The sequence below is a fragment of the Chionomys nivalis genome, chromosome 18, assembly GCF_950005125.1.
Source record: "Chionomys nivalis chromosome 18, mChiNiv1.1, whole genome shotgun sequence".
Classification (NCBI taxonomy): Eukaryota; Metazoa; Chordata; class Mammalia; order Rodentia; family Cricetidae; genus Chionomys; species Chionomys nivalis.
The window spans coordinates 17,463,307-17,482,095 of NC_080103.1; the positions used below are offsets into that span (position 1 = coordinate 17,463,307).

The 18,789-nt window shown below is 46.0% G+C and overlaps 2 protein-coding genes across 2 annotated transcripts in view; both read left to right on the top strand.

Moving 5' to 3' along the window:
- The window catches only part of Dennd2c (DENN domain containing 2C), a 79,581-nt gene extending 75,123 nt beyond the window's left edge, over positions 1-4,458 (top strand). Inside the window, exons 17-19 of the mRNA XM_057793391.1 lie at positions 756-992; positions 1,680-1,766; positions 3,380-4,458. Coding sequence (XP_057649374.1) covers positions 756-992; positions 1,680-1,766; positions 3,380-3,411 — 356 coding nt within the window. The 3' untranslated portion in view covers positions 3,412-4,458. The remainder of the gene's footprint in view (positions 1-755; positions 993-1,679; positions 1,767-3,379) is intronic.
- A 2,409-nt stretch (positions 4,459-6,867) lies between these two features.
- Bcas2 (BCAS2 pre-mRNA processing factor) lies at positions 6,868-16,495 on the top strand. The gene is made up of 7 exons (XM_057794238.1): positions 6,868-7,009; positions 7,092-7,184; positions 10,056-10,126; positions 10,588-10,749; positions 12,216-12,266; positions 13,687-13,767; positions 14,793-16,495. Exons 1-7 carry the CDS (start codon positions 6,917-6,919, stop codon positions 14,917-14,919), a joined length of 678 nt encoding a protein of 225 aa, XP_057650221.1. The 5' UTR covers positions 6,868-6,916; the 3' UTR covers positions 14,920-16,495.
- Positions 16,496-18,789: the final 2,294 nt, after the last annotated feature.

Genomic DNA, 18,789 nt, shown 5'->3' on the forward strand with positions numbered 1-18,789 from the left:
GGAATTTCTACACTTTATAAATTAGGCAATGAATAATGGGACAGTCAAATAATGATCTCCATAGACAGCCTGAGAGCGGAAAGGGTGAAATACTGGTCTGGAGATGAAGATTGGAATTGCATAGCCAGCTCTGACTCTGTGCCAGCTGGCTTTGTTTGTTGGCTGCTGCTGCTGCTGTTTGAGACAGGATCTCATGCAGCCCAAACTGGCCTCAAAGCTCACTGTATAGCTCTATAGTGGATAGCTACATAGGATGATCTTGAACTCCTGATCCTCATGACTGCATCTCCCAAGTGCGAGGATTACAGACGTAAGCCACCAGATCCGGCTGCCAATCAGCTTTTTAAGGCATAGACTGGTGAAGAGAAGTGGTCCGGGGACCGCACTCAGGGGAAGGGGGAGGGCAAGAGAAAATCAAATTGTCGGTGACACAGGCAAGGCAGGAATCAGGAGGCGAGGGGAGGGCAGAGGGCTCAGAGGCAGCACAGAAGGGAGAGGAGCGGACAAGTAAGAAGCCAGGCTGCGTTTGCCTGAGTCGTGAGACCATAGTGTGGAAGCCAGGCTGCGAGGTGCAGTAAGAGCACCACGGGAGGAAAGCACAGGGCAAGGCAGCAGCCACTTGCTGTGCGGCAAGCTATAGATGCACGCTCCTACGTTTATCCTCGGTGTCCATGGCTCTTTAGACATGGCTTCCATAACTACTGTCAGAGTTCACAAAACAAATTCTTCTCTCTATTTCTTTCCTTTTGAAACAGATGTGACACTCAATTCTCTGGTATCTGAAGCATTTGTGAGGTTTTTTGTGGAGCTCGTAGGACATTATTCTCTGAATATGACTGTCACAGAGCGCGGGGAGCGTGTTTTCCTGAGGGAGCCATTCCGAAAGTCCCACACTTCTCGGAGTGTTCGCCACTTTCTAGATCTCTTCATGGAGACACAGATGTTTGCAGGATTTGTCCAGGACCGGGAGCTTCGGCAAAGCGGAGTTAAAGGTGGGTTCTACCATAAACCAGTATCTTCTTAGTTGGTGAATACTTATAAGGATTGACTAATAGACAAGGGCTGGAGAGATGGCTCAGAAGTTAAGAGCACCGACTGCTCTTCAGAGGTCCTGAGTTCAATTCCCAGCAATCACATGGTGGCTCACAGCCATCTGTAATGAGATCTGGTGCCCTTTTCTGGAATGAGGGCATACATGGAGGCAGAATGTTGTATACATAATAAATAAATAAATAAATCTTAAAAAAAGAATATGTGTAAACTTACAAGGGCACATTTGAGTTACTACAGGAATTATCTGTAATACTGTTTAACTACACTGATACATCATTGGTAGTAAGAACAAGATTAGTGCTAGGGAGATGGGTCATCTGGTAAAGGCAACCTGAGTTCCATCCCTGGCTCAATGTGTTGGAAGAAGAGAACAGACTCCCTGACCTCTGACCTCTACATGTGTGCTGTGGCATGCATATGCCAACCCCATACACATACATAAAGGCATGAACATATGCAAATTAAGTAAATAAGCAAGTAAAAAGGGGTATAGCTCAGGAGTAGAACATGCCTAGCATGTGCAAAGGCCAGAGTCTGCCCGCAGCACTGCCAAAAAGCAAAAGAAAAGAAAGGTTTTATTTCAGGATGGAGTGTTGGATAGTCTCACCACTATGTCTTCTTCATAGGTTTATTTGAAGTCCGGGCTCTCCAGTATTTGGAAACAATTCCTGAGTCGGAACCCAGCGGGGTGAATAGAATTTTGCGGAGTCTTGGTGAGTTGCTTTGTTCTCCTGTTAGATAAACGACTGTAAAAGACCTTTGCAGTAAACAAACCTCATCCCGAAGACTCATAATCAATCGGCAATGCAACCTCTAGCTGACTGACTGGACACTGTGACCCTGGGTCCTAATGTTTCAGAAAGCTGGTCACCTCAAATGCTGGGGATTCCCCAGCAGGGTGGGCTGTCTCCCTTAGTGAAGCCTCTAACTAACCTTATGGTAAAACTTTCCATTTCATGATCACAAAGCTTTTCTAGGTTACATCCTTTGGGCATGATTTTTAAAAGTGGCCCTATTTAGCAGAAAAATTCTTTTTTTTTTTTTTTTTTTGGTTTTTCGAGACAGGGTTTCTCTGTGGTTTTGGAGCCTGTCCTGGAACTAGCTCTTGTAGACCAGGCTGGTCTCGAAGTCACAGAGATCTGCCTGCCTCTGCCTCCCGAGTGCTGGGATTGAAGGCGTGTGTCACCACCGCCCGGCTATATGTAAAATTTATCTGTAAGAATTTTTCTGCTGCCGGGCGGTGGTGGCGCACGCCTTTAATCCCAGCACTCGGGAGGCAGAGGCAGGCGGATCTCTGTGAGTTCGAGACCAGCCTGGTCTACAAGAGCTAGTTCCAGGACAGGCTCCAAAACCACAGAGAAACCCTGTCTCGAAAAACCAAAAAAAATAAAGTAAAAATAAATTTTACATATAATTTTAGGGTGTCCATTGACCCCTGACTTATAAAATACCTGATCTGGGGGACTGGGAAGCAGAGAAAATGCCTTACTGTGATTTTGCATTTTCTTATGATGTTTAAATTCCAGTACGACATGAGAACAGCGGTGTGTCCATCCAAACAATGGCATTGCACTCCTCAGCTTCGAGCTTCAGCATGTGTGCCTCTGGTTAGACCCTGTCCCTAACTAGCTGAGAGACCACAGGCAAATGTCGCAGGTTATGATTTCATCTGTACCTTCGGGCTAGATTTGATCAGATGATAATCTTTAGGGACTTTAAAAAAGTTTCCCTTGAACTCTGAGAAATCTCCAGAGAGCAGGCCAGGTAATTTGAAACTACAGTTCGAGGTGAAAACCACTTGTATTAGATTATGTCTTGAGTTCTTTTCCACCTCTGCAATTAGACACTCACGGGTTTTTTAGTGGCTAAACACATCAACTGATAGCTCTCCATTAGTGCAACAGAACACCAAAGGTGGTTAAGAACGAGGCCTTAGCCTCTGGAGGCTTATTTGGGTCCTAGTTAGGGGAGTTTCAGCCCATAGCTGATTGACCCTGATGCTTTTGGGCCTGTGGCATGGTAATACATTATGGCGAGACGTGGGTAGAAGAAGGCAGAAGAAGCTGTTTGTGTCATGGCTGCCAGGAAGCAGTGATGGGAAGGGCACACTCATGACCAGCTGTCCCCCCTCTGGGTCGCACCTCCTTAAGGTTCCATTTCCAAGCTTTTACATGTAGAATTTGGGGGACACTTCTCCCCACCACAGTGCTTGACAAGGCCACTGAGCTCGTGAGTGGTTCCAAGTGGACAGCTTGTTAGTCTCTTGCCTCAGATGTACAATGAGTGAAGATCAAACGAGGTACTCACGCTCTTCTCCTCCTTCCAGGAAGCAAAATGAGATTTCTCCACAAGAAGTGAATGTGTCTTCATTCTAAACATGATGGAAAGTGCCAAAGACAGCGTGTCTCCAAGGGTCTGGACGCGCTGAAGAGTCTGCAGAGTCCTTGAGACTGTGGAGGGAGACAGGCTGTCAGGGGAGGGCTCTCCTGTTGCTGCAGACCAACCTGAGAGCCAGTGCGCTCTCTTCTTCTTCTAACTTGGGGACTTTTCGGTTGGCTGGTTGGTTGGTTGGTTTTGTTTTCTGAGACAGGGTCTCTCTATGTAGCCCTGGGTGTCCTGGAACTCACTCTGTAGACCAGACTGGCCTCAAACTCACAGAGATCTGCCTTTCTCTGACTCCCAAGTGCTGGGATTAAAGGCAAGTATCACCATGCCTAGCCAAATTATTTTTACTGTGGTGTTTCTCTTTAGTTATTGGTGGCTACAAGAAGCTCATTTTGTGCTTAGTCTATGAAAGCAGTCGTTCCATACAAGAAAAAGACTTGGAAATACTTGGTGTTGCAGTTTTTGAGAACAGTGCAAAGATGAAAAATGCCGAGTTCCAGGCGCTAGAGAGACTCGGTGGAAAGGGAGAGCACTGGGCACACCTTACGCGGTTCTTGTCAGGAGATCATCGAGCTGCTTTAACCAGGGGCTGCTTGGGCTTTCAGATTCCAGTGTTCCCATCGTTCATAACCCCCCTTTTGTCCCATGGCCTATCTTAGAGAATTTCACTCATGTTAGTACCTTAAAAAGGCAGACACCATGCTGGTCCTCATCACCATGTGTCCTACAGAGTAGCTCGCCTCTCGCCTGTCAGCGTGCTTACGCTGTGTGGAATAGAGCCAATGTGAAGATGTCCCTTCGAGGACGTAAGCTACCTGTTTATTGGCTTTTGGTGTTCACAATTTGCTGCACTGTGGTACATTTTCATATGTCATTTTATTCAAGTCTTCCATCAGCTTCGTGGTATTTTGCAAGAAACTGGAGTTCCGAAAAGTTAAGTGATTTGTCCAGTTATGCGCTTCAGACAGAGCTAAGCAAAAACACTTGACTGACGAACACAGAGAAAGCTAGTGAGTCCTACAGATGGAAGCTGGGGCTCTTTTTTTTTTTTTTTTTTTTTTTTGGTTTTTCGAGACAGGGTTTCTCTGTGGTTTTGGAGCCTGTCCTGGAACTAGCTCTGTAGACCAGGCTGGTCTCGAACTCACAGAGATCCGCCTGCCTCTGCCTCCCAAGTGCTGGGATTAAAGGCGTGCGCCACCACCGCCCGGCCAAAGCTGGGGCTCTTTAGTGTTATAGCAATGTTTAACATTCTCCATGGAGTATCCCAGAGCCGCCTCTAAGCTTCGTTGAGACTTCAAGCTCTGGGTGTTTTCATGAGACAGTTCTTTGTCTGTCTTTGGTGCTGGGAATAGAACCCAGGGCTTGCTGTGTGTTCTACCACACTGATTATTCGTAGGTCGTTGTAAGTTTTTGTTCTAATTAGACTCAGTATTTCCTAAGCCTATACCTCTTCATCATCTGGATGCTGAAAATCTAAAGCGTGACTAGTGCCTGGGAAAAAGGAGTTTGTCAATGAAGGCGCGATTTTCATTGATAGATGATAATTGTTGTGGCAAATGTCAGTTGTTTTCCTTGGGCTTTGCTAACGGCGTTCCCTAGAATGGAAAAGATTCACTCAGACTTAAGTGCTGTACATTGTGCTAGGCTAGGACTGACTGACTACTGTCCCTACTACCCATCCCCGCGTGTCTGAATGAATGCAGGCAGGCTGGTGCCATGCAGTATGGTTCCTAAGTGTGGGTCCAGGGAAAGAACTGGGCCTGTGTCTTTAAATGTTGGTGTCTCTTCTCACACTCCAGTCCTGAAGGAACCATTGGTTGTTTATGAGATGGGAATAGGAGTGTTTGCTGTGGTTGGTCTTGACTGTGCCTTGGGGAAGAGAATCTTACCTTCTTACAATCTAAAGCTGCTTCCTTTCCTTGAGTTTGTTGTGTTTTGTTTTTGTAAAATGTTGTGAATACTGGACATGTTTGTAAAAAGAATTGTTCAAGATTTCTATCAAATGTTTACAGATCTTTTAATGAATAAAGACATTTAAAAAGTCCCACCGATCTCCTGGAGAATTTAAAATAAATCCACTTAGGACGTGTATTAGTTACGTTCCTGCTACAGTGATAAAACAAGCAACTTGAAGAAAGCCTGTTTGGCTGACAGGTCCGCAGGAGAAGAGCCCATCGTGGTGAGGAAGCATGGCACCAAGCCAAAGGCATGGAGGCAGGGGTGGGGAGCTGAGAACTCAAGTCTTCAAACAGCGACTTGGAAGCAGGGTGCAAAAGCAGTGTGAGGCTTTAAACTTTCCCACCCCTAGTGGCTGACTGGCCTCTGCCAGGCTGCGCCTCCTAAACCACCGCAACAGCGCCACCAACTGGGGAGGAGAGGCAGTTCGCATCAAACCACAAGTTGGGAAGAGCTTTCACTTAAACCTATAGGCCGCACATTCACATCCTATATCCATCTTAGCCTAACCTGGCTTATAGCTGAAAGCAACTTTCTCAAAGCCCTTAACAAACGAGCCTTGGTTGAATGCACATTAGGCAGGACATATAGCCCCACATTATTTTTTTGCATTATCTCTTAGTCTGGGAGATACTTAACAGAGAATGTATACCAGCTATAGCCCAAGGGCTTGGGAGCCAAAGGATCATTATTACCACAAATTCTAAAGGCAAATGATTGGGTTTTACGTAGGCCTAAAGACAAAAAACAACAGCTTTTCAAACGAGGCATCCTGTAGATGTAATTCCAGTCCTGGAAGGGAAGAGGCGTTTGCAGCGCTGGGGATTGAAATGGGGCTTTACCACTGAATCGCACCCCCAGCTTCTTAAAGAAGGTGGTTAGATCTGAAGACTATTTTCATTGGAAACAGGCTCCCATTTCTAGTGTCTACAAAAGAACATTCTTAAAGGGCCTGCGAAATGAGGATAAAGCAAAGAAGCTCAATATTATGTCAGTTTAGAAGGTTGGAGTTTAAATGGTGTGGGAAATATATTTCTCTTTTAGTCAAGTCCAGCAACCGCTTCTTGCGAAGTCCCCACGCCCCGAATGTTTCTTGCTTTCTCGCTCTTAAATCCCTCTCTCTTCTCCTATGCGGCTGCTATCTCTCCTGCACTGCTAACCTCCATGCCTAACTCGGAAGACTTAGCTTCCTCTCCCTCTCCCCCATGTCTTGCCTCATGCCTACCCTGTTGTTTTTCTCTTAAACTCTAATAAAATTGCCGTCGGAGCTTCAGAAACACACACACCCGCGGTACCCACGGAAAGACAGGCAAGGTGCCAGGCCTGCAGGAACGTCAGTGGGTGACAGCTCTCCCACCACACAGTCCTAAAGGCCCGGCGGCTACAGAATTTGCAAATGTGCACGCGCCCGCACAGAAGAGTCAGCGACGTGTATGACGTCAGCTCCAGGCGCGCAGGCGCCGTGGAACGGAACTGAGCCTGCGCAAACTCAGGCGGCGCTCGTGGAGCCGAGTGCCGCGCAATGGCGGGCACGGGCTTGGTAGCCGGGGAGGTGGTGGTGGATGCGCTGCCGTACTTTGACCAAGGCTACGAAGCGCCCGGCGTGCGGGAAGCGGTGAGTGCGGGGTGCGTGCGGCGGGGCCGCCCGAGGCACGCTGCCGTTTCCCGCCGCGACCCCGGCCTCTTCTCGTTCTTAGGCTGCGGCCCTGGTGGAGGAGGAAACGCGCAGGTACCGGCCGACCAAGAACTACCTGAGCTACCTGACAGCCCCGGATTACTCCGCCTTTGAAGTAAGTGCGGTGCCCTGAGCCCCGCGCCCCGACCAGGCTTCCTGCCGACGTAGATTTCGGATTGAGGGCTTTAGCTGTGTAAAATGGACATCTTCCAGGTTTACGGCTGCTTGATGCTCGTATTGCATGTCGTGTAGGGATCAGTTGGTTCAAAATAGCCAGATGAGCTTTCCGCAGGGTTCATATTACATTAACCCGAGAAATGTTTTATTGGTTTCTCCCTACAGACTTGTTTAAAAAAAATATTTTGGGTTTTTTATTTTTAGTAGAGCCCCTAGTAAATTTCACAAAAGCGTCCTTTACCCTTTATTGTCTAAGGTTCACTCCAAACAGGTAGGAATCACGGGATTTTAATATTTATAATCTTAACTACTTGTACTCTTTGCAGCCATTGGAGGGAGATTTTTGTACCAAAACTCAGGTAGTTAGCGGGTGTGTGAATCCCGAACATGTCGAACTGCATACCATTTTAAATGCGACAGGTGCAACCAAAATACCACTTGGCTCCTAATCACATATCAGTTACAAACTTTCTACCCTTTTCAAATGCAACGTGATTCCTGCCTTTATAATTAGTGTTCTGGTTAATTTAATCCTTTTTTTGTTGTTGTTTGTTTGTTTGTTTTTTTCGAGACAGGGTTTCTCTGTGGTTTTGGAGCCTGTCCTGGAACTAGCTCTTGTAGACCAGGCTGGTCTCGAACTCACAGAGATCCGCCTGCCTCTGCCTCCCGAGTGCTAGGATTAAAGGCGTGCGCCACCACCGCCCGACAATTTAATCCTTTCTTAATAGTTGCTAATGGTGTATTGGACTGTCTTCCCTAGCTCAGAAAACAGTCCTATGAATTACATAACTGTTCATTTTTATTCTTCTGTCAGTTAACTTTGGTGTTTTCAAGGCTGTAGCTCAAGCTCCTGGAATTCACTAGGACAGGTCAGCTTTGAACTTGAAATAATCTTTCTGCTTCAGGTTTGTGGGTGTTGGAATTACAGGCACCACATCCAGCTCTTAATGTAGAAGTGTGTGTGTGTGTGTGTGTGTGTGTGTGTGTGTTTAGACACAGTCTCAAGTAGCTCAAAGTGGCATTGACCTCAGTTTGTACCCTGGGATAAGCAAGTACTGCCAATCTCTTATCCGCATCTCCAACTGCTGGGATTAAAGGCATGACTGCCACTCCCAGATTTGATGTAGTTTTTATTTGCATTTTCTGATAACTGTTTGGCTGATTTGCCTGTCTGCTTACTATGGTACTTGTCCTTTGATGTTTAGGTTTTTCCTAGTCTCTATAGATTGTGGATATTAATCCCCTGTGAGATAAATAGCTGGCAAAAGACTTTCATTCAGTTAAGGTCTCTTCACTCTGGTAATTGGGGTTTTTTTGGAACACAAACATACATACATGCTGCACACATGGTTTCTTTGTGATAACCTGGCTGTCCTGGAACTCCCTTTATAAACCAGGCTGGCCTCAAACTCACAGAGATCCGCCTGCCCCTACCTACTACGTATTGGGATTAAAGGTGTGCATCTGTCGTAAAAAAAAAAAAAAAAAACCTTTAATTTGTTGTAATTGTATGTATGAATTCTTTTTCTTTCTGTGTGTGTGTGTTTCAACATAGGGTTTCTCTGTGTAACAGCCCTAGCCATCCTGGAACTAGCTCTGTAGACCAGGCTGGCCTCGAACACACAGCTCCACCTACCTCTCTGCCTCCCTAGTGCTGGGATTAAAGGCGTGCACCACTTGCCCGGCTTACACACATGGATTCTTGTTGCTCCCTAGACTACTGGACTCCTATCAGAGAGTGCTTACCTGTGTCTGTATTTTGAAGCATCTGCTCTTCATAGAAATGCTGTCTGTGCACCCTGCACAGAATGTATTGCACACTTTTAATCCCAGCACTCAAGAAACAGAGGCAGGCAGATCTCGAAGCTGCTGTTTTAAACTGGAGCATGTGGGATTTACACTGTGTCAGATCCCATGGCACCAGAGGCTTCCTGAAACATTTGGCAGATTCAGTAGGATTAAGAACAGGGGGAGAAGAGGAGTTATGAAGGGTGGCACCCAGATCTTTACTGCACTGTCAGTGACTCTGGCCAGAGGCAGCAAACTGTTCCTTATGTGTTTGAAGGTCTGTCTGAAGTTGTTGTATTTTATCCTTTACCATCTATACTTGATTGGTTAACATAGAAGCCACATTCTTCCCCAAGAGAAAGACAAAGACCCCCCTCTCTCTGCTATTAGTAAATCTAACCTCTCCGATTTTATAGTGCTGCAGTGGCCAGCGAGTCTTATCTAACCCTGAAGGGTGAGGATGGTCTGAGCTACCTGTTGGAAATCCTGGGTGAATTGCGAGAAAAGCCGATGGTAAATAGGGAAGTAGTTAGTCCATGGCTTCTCCTGCACTTATGCCTAGTGCTGACAGAAGGGCTGTAATCTGCTATGAATTCAGTGGTGGGAACTGGCAAGGGTTCTTCAGGTACCACCCCTAATGTAGGAAAAAGGAATGCCAGGGCACAAGTCCCAGACCACCTAGCAGGTAGGCAGTGGTATACTTGTGTGCAAATGTTGCTATTCTTTAAAAACGGGTAGGGAGGCCGAACAGTGGTGGCGCACACCTTTAATCCCAGCACTAGGGAGGCAGAGACAGGCAGATCTTTGTGAGTTCGAGGCCAGCCTGGTCTACAGAGTGAGTTCCAGGATAGCCAGGGCAATACAGAGAAACTCTGTCTCAAAAAAACTTAGTTAAAAGAAAGGGGGTGGGGCTAGTAATTGAGAGAAGCAAAAAGATCCATTATAATGTAAAGTATCAAGTCTCAGTAAACATTATCTTCAGCATGATCCTGGCACTAATTCTTTGTTGTTTGTGCACCAGACGGACATAATGAGAAATGAATTTGAAAGACTGGCTGCCCGACAACCAATCGAATTACTCAGCATGAAACGGTGAGTGAGAGAGGTGGCTGAGGTTGGGAGGAGTCCAGCTGAGTAGGCAGTGCTGTGTGCTATAAACATGACTACCACCTTTTTTTTTAAACCAAATGTTAGCAAATATAATATTTTTAGCAACTTTTTAAAAAGCTGATAAGACAGACTTTACCCAAGATGGGTCATGGTGACAAGCAGGGATGAGAGACATCACAGTCTCCAAGACATTATAGGTTATTTAACTAGTTCATATTTATGGAAATCTTTTTGTTACAATATGCAGCTGTGTTTTATTTGTAAATTAGTTTCTAGGGTAATGGGGTTCTTTACTGCTTTAGTCACTTTTGTCCATGTGTGGGTAGGGCTGGTAATCGGTCTCTTTGTCTTTACGCAGCAGGTGTATATTCATGGGGAGCCTAGTGGAAGGGATGATTAATGGCTTGGCAAGATTTGTTGGTTTATTTGTTGTATAATTTCAGATATGAACTTCCAGCCCCTTCCTCGGGTCAAAAAAATGACATCACTGCCTGGCAAGAGTGTGTAAACAATTCCATGGCCCAGTTAGAGCACCAGGCAGTTCGAATCGAGAATCTGGAGCTGATGTCACAGCACGGGTGTAACGCCTGGAAGGTGTACAATGAGTAAGACGCGTTGATTCTCCTGAGTTTTCAGTGTCTTTTCTTTTTTTGTTTTTTGTTTTTTGTTTTTTGAGACAAGGTTTCTCTGTGGTTTTTGGAGCCTGTCCTGGAACTAGCTCTTGTAGACCAGGCTGGTCTCGAACTCACAGAGATCCGCCTGCCTCTGCCTCCCAAGTGCTGGGATTAAAGGCGTGCGCCACCACCGCCCGGCTTCAGTGTCTTTTCATAAGTGTGCTATGCACACACATTCTTTTTTTTTTTTTTTTTTTTTAAAGATTTATTTATTTGTTTATTATATGCACAGTATTCAGCCTCCATGCCTGCAGGCCAGAAGAGGGCACCAGATCTCATTACAGATGGTTGTGAGCCACCATGTGGTTGGTGGAATTGAACTCAGGACCTCTGGGAGAGCAGTCCGTGCTCTTAACCTCTGAGCCATCTCTCCAGCCCCTATGCACACACATTCTAAGTACTTCCCAGCACTTGGAAAGCTGAGGCGGGGGGCTACCACAAAGTCGGGGCCTGTCTGGTTTATATATTGAGTTTGAGGCTATCATAGGCTTATATAGCAAAACCCTGGATCCAGAATAACAACAACAACAAGTAAGCCAGATTTGACTTGGGATGTGTCGAACTACACCAGTGAGGTGCTGGAGTCCTATCTCAGTTTACTAGTGCTAAGCTAGCCTCCTCGTTCACATAACTAACCCTGATCACTGATGGTATAAGAAAATGAGCTCGGAGGGTGATTGATAGTACCATACAATGCGGTCTGATTTTCATATTTATGTGTCGTGTTCTTTAAAGTCCTGGTCAGGATGGTCCCTTACCTGTAGTCCAGCAATGCTCAGGAGGCTGAGATAGGGGGATCACCATGAGTTCCCAGCCAGCTTGGGCTATAAAGTCTTGCCTTAAAAAAAAAAAAAAAAAAGCCAGATGGTAGTGGTGCACACCTTTAATCCCAGAACTTGGGAGACAGGCAGGAAGATCTTAGAGTTTGAGGCCAGTCTGGAACAGAGGCTGAGGCAAGAGGGTTTCCCTAAATGCAGGAGTTCAGGGCCATCCTTATCCGCATAGTGGGACACCCCCTCCAAAACACAAATCCTGAGAATTTAAGAAGAATCACCGTGGGTGGTGGTGGCACACTCCTTTAATATCAACACAGAGAGACAGAGGCAGGCGTACCTCTGAGTTCAAGGCCAGCCTGTTCTATAGAGTGAGTTCCAGGACAGCCAGGGCTACACAGAGAAACCCTGACTTTTGTTACTAACATCAGTATCCAGAATCAAGCTGTCAGTGATGTGTTGCGTTAAACAAGCTTTATTTATGAATTATCTAACATACTAGACACGGAGATCCCAGGATGTAGTATTTTTAGCAGAAAACCTGACTTTGTATAATAAAAATAGGTAGTTTAGTTTTCATTGGTATTACCAGATTTCAGAGTGTATATACTCTTCCTTCCTTAGAAACCTCGTTCATATGATTGAACACGCACAGAAAGAGCTTCAGAAGCTAAGGTAAGTTTTTTTATATTTGAGTAAGATTTAGATGAGCCCTGATAGAGGGGGGAGGAAAACCACTAAGACTATATATAGTCCTGTAAAAGTAAATAGCTAATCCACTTTGGTTAAGCAGTTAATTTTTAATTGTGTATTGCTGTCAGTGTGTGTAGAATAATTACCTTTAAGAAGTAGGAATTCATAAATTCTAAATGGTAGATAGCTAGCTAGCAAGGAGTAACAAAAGTCAAAGTTTATATGTCATGTGTATTGAAGGGAAACTTGGGTTAGACTTTCTTGAATGTTTGCTGTTTTATGAGCAGTGGGTTGGGAAGCCCCTGAACAGTTCATAGATTGAGCCAGAAATGTGGAAGACAGCTGTAGCCCCAGTGTTGTCTAAAGGGGTTTGTACCTGAGGGTACCTGGTCAGCGGGTCGCGTGGAACAGTTGGCAGGGAAGCCTGGGAAATTGGCCTGGCCTCCAACCAGAGCTGCCGAGCTCCTTCATAGTTGGAAAGAAGAGTTAGGAAGAGCCAGACGTGCCGCACCAGAGAGCCTGCTCTTTGGTCAGAGGGCTGGTAGACTGTGGATTGGCGGGACCAAATGGCTGGGTAGCATAGAGCTTCACATACACCGTGATATATATTACAAGTGCATGTGTGTGCAGAGTGTGTTACCCTGCACTGTCCTAATTCCCAAGGTGTTCTAAGTTTGCAGATTTATGAGTTGTAGAACACAAACACGCGGGGCTGGAGAGATGGCTCAGTGGTTAAGAGCACTGACTGCTTCTTTCAGAGGACCCAGGTTCAATTCCCAGCACCCACATGGCAGCTCACAACTGTCTGTAATTCCAGTTCCAGGGGATCTGACACCTTCATACCAATGCACATAAAATAAAGTTAAATAAATAATATATGTTTAAAAAAAAAAACACAAACACGCTTTCAGGTTTCAAGCTTATTCTTACCTCCACTTAGGTACAGCAAACTCCACAAACACGCTTTCAGGTTTCAAGCTTATTCTTACCTCCACTTAGGTACAGCAAACTCAGTGCCAGATGCTGGCCCCAGTAGATCAGTTAGGACATATTAAATGGCTATTTGTTAAATGATCTATTGTCGAAAACCAAAATCAACTTAAAAATATAAATCCAAATGAAGACAATTTCTTGCACTGAAACTCCCACAGCCATTGCCAGGGAAAGTGCGTGGAATTTGTAATCTGCATACATGTTTGTGAGTTAGTTGGTATTGTTTTCTCCCACAATGACCATATTTTCTAAAATTTGTAATTGAAAAATAATTAACAGAAAGTTTCTAGGATTAGCTTATAATTGTGTATGTGAACCCTAAAGAGTTTAAAGATACTTTCTGTATTATTTTGTTCTGTTGGTTTTTAGCGTATGTTATGTCATTGGGTTGTATAAAATATTTTTACAGGAAACATATTCAAGATTTAAACTGGCAGCGAAAAAACATGCAGCTCACAGCAGGATCTAAATTGAGAGAAATGGAGTCAAAGTGAGTGTATAATTCATCGTGTCTTAAGTTGTTTAGTTCTAAGAGCAAGAGCTAAGATTACAGTAATATTCACGTGGGCGCTGCGCTGCGGGAATTAAAGAAAGGCTGTTTGTGTGCCTGCTGGTTGCTGAGGAAGGCCGCCGTACAGAGTAGCCGGGACTGCGGTCAGGGCTGAGCTACTGCTGAGTGGAGCGGTCACAGCCCCCAACCTGAGGCCAGTATTCTTGTAGGAAGGGGAATCCCATACTTTGCCTAACTTGTTTGTGCTTTAATTTGTTTATCCCTGCTAATGCATGTTATTTTTAAAATATTCTACATATGCATACATATATCATTTATAGAAAGGCCTAAGTTGTGTGTGGCCATGAGCATGTGAGAAATTAAGGAAGAAGGATTTGAGCTTAAGGCCAGCCTTGGCTACAGAGTGAGAGAGACCCAAAAAAGAGAAATTAAATACCCTACACCTAGGGTATTATATGTCATTCTGTTTTTCTCCGTTCCCCTTCCTCACCCACACTATCCCCTTGTCCCTCTTCCCGTCTTTAGTGCCATCAGTGTGGGGGGCGTCCACATTTTTCTTCAGCCTAGCACTTTTACATTTGCCCTTGAGATTATTGACAGGAAATCGTGACCTCCTTGAGTCTGTGAGTTTTGTTTGTTTTGTTTTTTCTTCAGCTCTGGAATCCTGTCCTCCGTACTCTGAGACGGCCTGTTTCTGTTGGTCTTACACTGTCCTCCATTGCCCTTCCTGTCTCTTCTGTCTTCTTTCTTATTTTGCCATTTCCTAAGGGAAAATTGTCCTGAGACAATTGTAGATTCACTTATGATAATAAAAAATAATGCAGAGACATCCTGTGTACCTTTTGCTGCTTTCCCATAAGTAGGCTTCACTTTTTTTAAACAGAAAGTTAAAAATGTTAGTGCCCTGAGTGAAATTCTATGTTTAAGATAAATGGAAAGAAATTTTGCATCAAGTCGTTTTTCCTTTTTTCTTCTCCTTTTTGGTTTTTTTTTCCCTCTCCTAGTTGGGTATCCCTGGTAAGTAAGAACTATGAGATTGAGCGGACTATCGTGCAGCTGGAGAACGAGATCTATCAAATCAAGCAGCAGCATGGGGAGGCAAACAAGGAGAACATCCGCCAAGACTTCTGACCTTGGGCGAAAGGGAAGAGAGGAGGCCCCTGCAAACCTGAGGCCTGTGGACTTCCTCAAAGCCACTGTTGTGCTTAGGGCTGTGTGTGCTGTTGTGTTGCTTCATATGTGTGTCTTAGCAAAATAAAGGTTTGCCACACGTTGCTATTTTTTTAGCTATAGAAATCTGAGTTTTCAAAGTGAGTATGACTTTAGAGAAAGAGGGTCCCTCCAGAGTAATCCAGCCGCTGGTGTTCTGTGATGCGCTAACCATCAGGAAAGAGGGTCACTCCAGAGTGTAATCCAGGCTCTGGCAGCAGAGAGGAAGCCGGCCTCTGATGGACTGAACCTCCAGCCCCTTCAAAAGTGTACTTATTGATTGTAAGACAAGTTCCTCATACCGAAGCCCTTTTGATCTGTATGTTCTCTAAAGAAAAACATCACACTCCTGCAACTTCCATCCTTACGGTGTAGTGTTCGCCGTGCCCAACATGCAAGATTCTCCAGGTGTGCCAGGATGCAATGAATGGAAAACATCAGAAAAACCACTCTGAATCATAGAAAACAGCCCCTGTTCTCTGCTATGATTTCTTCAAGGTCTAAGTAAACAAAACAACTATTGGGCAGAGGCAGGTGCCTCTCTTTGAGTCAGAGGCCAGCCTGATCTAGAAAGGGAGTTCCAGGACAACCAGAGCTGCACAGAGAAACCCTGTCTCAAGCAAAACAAAAAAGGCGTGTAAGGTGGGCATCGCTGTTAGAGGTGCGTGCGACAGGCAGCCTGCTCCTCAGCGTGACCCTGGATGCCCTTGTCATGTTTCACCACCTTGTCGTCATGGTAACTTCAGGTGCTGTGTCAGATCCACAGTGGACACATGGGTAGGAATACGGAAGGCGATACTAATGAGTTTCCCAGTTAGGTCTGGGATGACCATGCCCACAGCCATAGTGTCAGTGAGTGCAAGGACGTTTCAGGCAGCCCTGTGTTTCCCAGAGAGGCCATCTGCAGTACTCTGGGTGGTGGTGATGGCATGAACTGTAGTCGTGAGTCCCTTCTCGGTGCTAAAATTGTTAGAGATGACCTTCGTGGGGCAGGAGAGGGGAGCTAAGCAGTTAGTGGTACAAGAGACCTTGCTAGTGGTCCTACTTCCAGTTCACACCCATTACAAACATGAGGGGCATCAGCAAAAGGGGCAGAGGTGCCACTTGAAGCTCCACCCTTCAAGTGGGCCTTGTTCTCCATGGTGGTACAGATGCCAGGAAACCCCACAACATACTCAGCATTTGGTGGCATCACTGCTGGAAGATGGAGCTGGCCTTCCCGTCGATGTCAGGCTTCCCATTCTGAACTGGACTGCTATGGGATTTGCCGTGGGGAGAATTGTACTGGAATGTGTACACCATGTATTTGTAGTCAGTGAAGGGGTCATTGATGGCAACAATTCCACTTTGCCTTGAGTCGAAAGCAACCCTGATAACTAGGTGTGCTCAGTACAGCCAAATCCAGTCACCCCGACCACACCATCGTGTGTTAGGAACTAGGCTGGACTGCACAAGAAAATGCTGTCTGGAATGGGGAAGAGCAGAGGATCTAAGCGTTTTCTTTTTTTTTTTTTTTTTTTTTTGGTTTTTCGAGACAGGGTTTCTCTGTGGCTTTGGAGCCTGTCCTGGAACTAGCTCTTGTAGACCAGGCTGGTCTCGAACTCACAGAGATCCACCTGCCTCTGCCTCCCAAGTGCTGAGATTAAAGGCGTGCGCCACCATCGCCCGGCCTTCTAAGCGTTTTCTTTATCTGCAGATGTTTTAGTCTGTTTTTGATGTTGGCCTGACTTGTCTGTGTGGCACCTAGAAAGCTGTGGCTGAGGTGGCAGTGGCTCCTTGACATGGACTGTTCAGGCCCTGGAGTTGATTTGTGATGGTGTCAGGGCCAGAGGAAACTGATTCCCCAAACTCCACAGGTCAGTGTGTATGTTCGGAAGACAGCCTTGACTTAGCTCAAGCTGGACTGTAGAAGGATTTCTGGCAGTTAGGTAAAAGCCAGCGTTCCTCAGTAATTTGTGAAACAGGTTTAGCCAAAAAAAAAAACAATAGTTTCTGCTGGACTGTGGTGGCACACGCCTTCAACCCCAGCACTTGGAAGCAAAGGCAGGTGGATCTTTGTGAGTCCCAGGACAGCAAGAGATACACAGAGAAACCCTTCCGGGGGAGGAGAAAAAGTCATGTCCCTTACCTCTGGCAGAAGGGACATCAGGCTCTTCATGACATATACCTGAGGTTGCCCATGCTGGCCCCCAGGTACCCTCAGTCCCCTAGTGATGCATACTTGTTACACACACATCAAATCCCGTCCTGGCCCTCTCACCACCTCCTCTACCCTAAACTCCCTCCAGCTTCCCTCCCCCAGCCACTCACCTTCCTGATTTTTCCATACCCCGCTTTCCTGGCCCTGGCCACCTCTAGTCTCTGCTCTGGACTCTTTCAGATGCCTCTCTTATCCACAATAAAAACCTACCCTGATCGTGGAGTGACCATTCTGATGGTTTCTTTACTGCACCACTCAAACGCAGTAGGAACCGGGGACTATTTGGAAAAGCAATCAAGAGGGGATCAGAACACTGGAAGCCGAGCTCCAGGAGCAGTCCAGATGAGGGTTTACAACAGCCCGTAGTGTAACGATCATTACGGAGTTTCAGGTGGGGATAAGGACTCTTAGAAACCGGACCAAAGGCCACCGCTGCAGTTTTGTGGAGGTGTAAAGGTAACGGACTAAAGTAGGCAAAAGTCAAGGCAACCGTGTTACAGGTGTTTCCAACTCCTTGAAGCATTTTTGTTGTTTGTTTGTTTTTTACAATAAGAATCAAGAACAAGCCGGGCGGTGGTGGCGCACGCCTTTAATCCCAGCACTCGGGAGGCAGAGGCAGGCGGATCTCTGTGAGTTCGAGACCAGCCTGGTCTACAGAGCTAGTTCCAGGACAGGCTCCAAAGCCACAGAGAAACCCTGTCTCGAAAAACCAAAAAAAAAAAAAAAAAAAAGAATCAAGAACAACACGCTGGAGCAGAAATACTGGGAAACCCTGTAGTTTGGCCAGAAAGCATGATGAAAGATACTGCCGCGGAGTGGACAAATACTAGAGATCAGCGATAGTCAGGAAGAGTAAAAAAAATAAAAGTTTAGGTGTGGTTGCTCAGTGTGAGGTTCTTGGTGTGAGTTTGAGACCGGCCTAGATTACAGAGTGAGACCCTGTCTCAAAGAAAGTGCTTAGAAAAGGACAGTAGAAAACATAGTTGGAAGCGATTTCCCATTATTAGCAAGACCATCGTGGGCTCAATGGAAACACAGTATATTAGTTTAGAAGACTTTGGGAAGGGTCCTTGGGCACTGGTTGCACTGAGTCATCTAGGAAGTTGTTTCTCTGGGGTTTTCCTCCGTATTCAGTCATCAAGGCCTTCAGAGACTGTCGAGGTTGCCATGGGCCCCAGTCCACCAGCCCTACCCCCCAACCCCGAGTGCCGCTGCCACTTGCTCTTGTCCTCGTCCTGCCAGTTCTGCTGAAGAATGCTAGAGTTAGGGGTTGTTGAGATTTCAAAGAAAAGGCTGAGGCCCTCCGCTGTCACTGGGTCTCGAGACCCTTAGCAGCCCCTGGTGGTGAAGCATGAAGCTGGGAGCCAGGCCAGAATTGCAGTGCCTGCCGCGTAGAGATAGAGACAGCAGCAGCAGAATCAGAGACTGGCTGTGTGGCCTGCTACCAGCAAAGCCAGAGGGCGCAACTATCCAAGTCCTCAGGAATTCACATCACACCAAGGGAAGCCCCATTAAGAGTCACCGAGCAGTGAGTTAATGTTAGCGCTACTGAGTTTCTGTTTCTGAGGATTCTAGTCAAATCCTCCCTTTCT

Coding starts and splice junctions, on each gene's coding strand:
- Bcas2 (XM_057794238.1), top strand. CDS start 6,917: ATGGCGGGCACGGGCTTGGTAGCCGGGGAGGTGGTGGTGGATGCGCTG. Junction 10,750..12,215: donor GCCTGGAAGGTGTACAATGA/GTAAGACGCGTT, acceptor TTCCTTCCTTAG/AAACCTCGTTCATATGATTG. Junction 13,768..14,792: donor TTGAGAGAAATGGAGTCAAA/GTGAGTGTATAA, acceptor TCCCTCTCCTAG/TTGGGTATCCCTGGTAAGTA.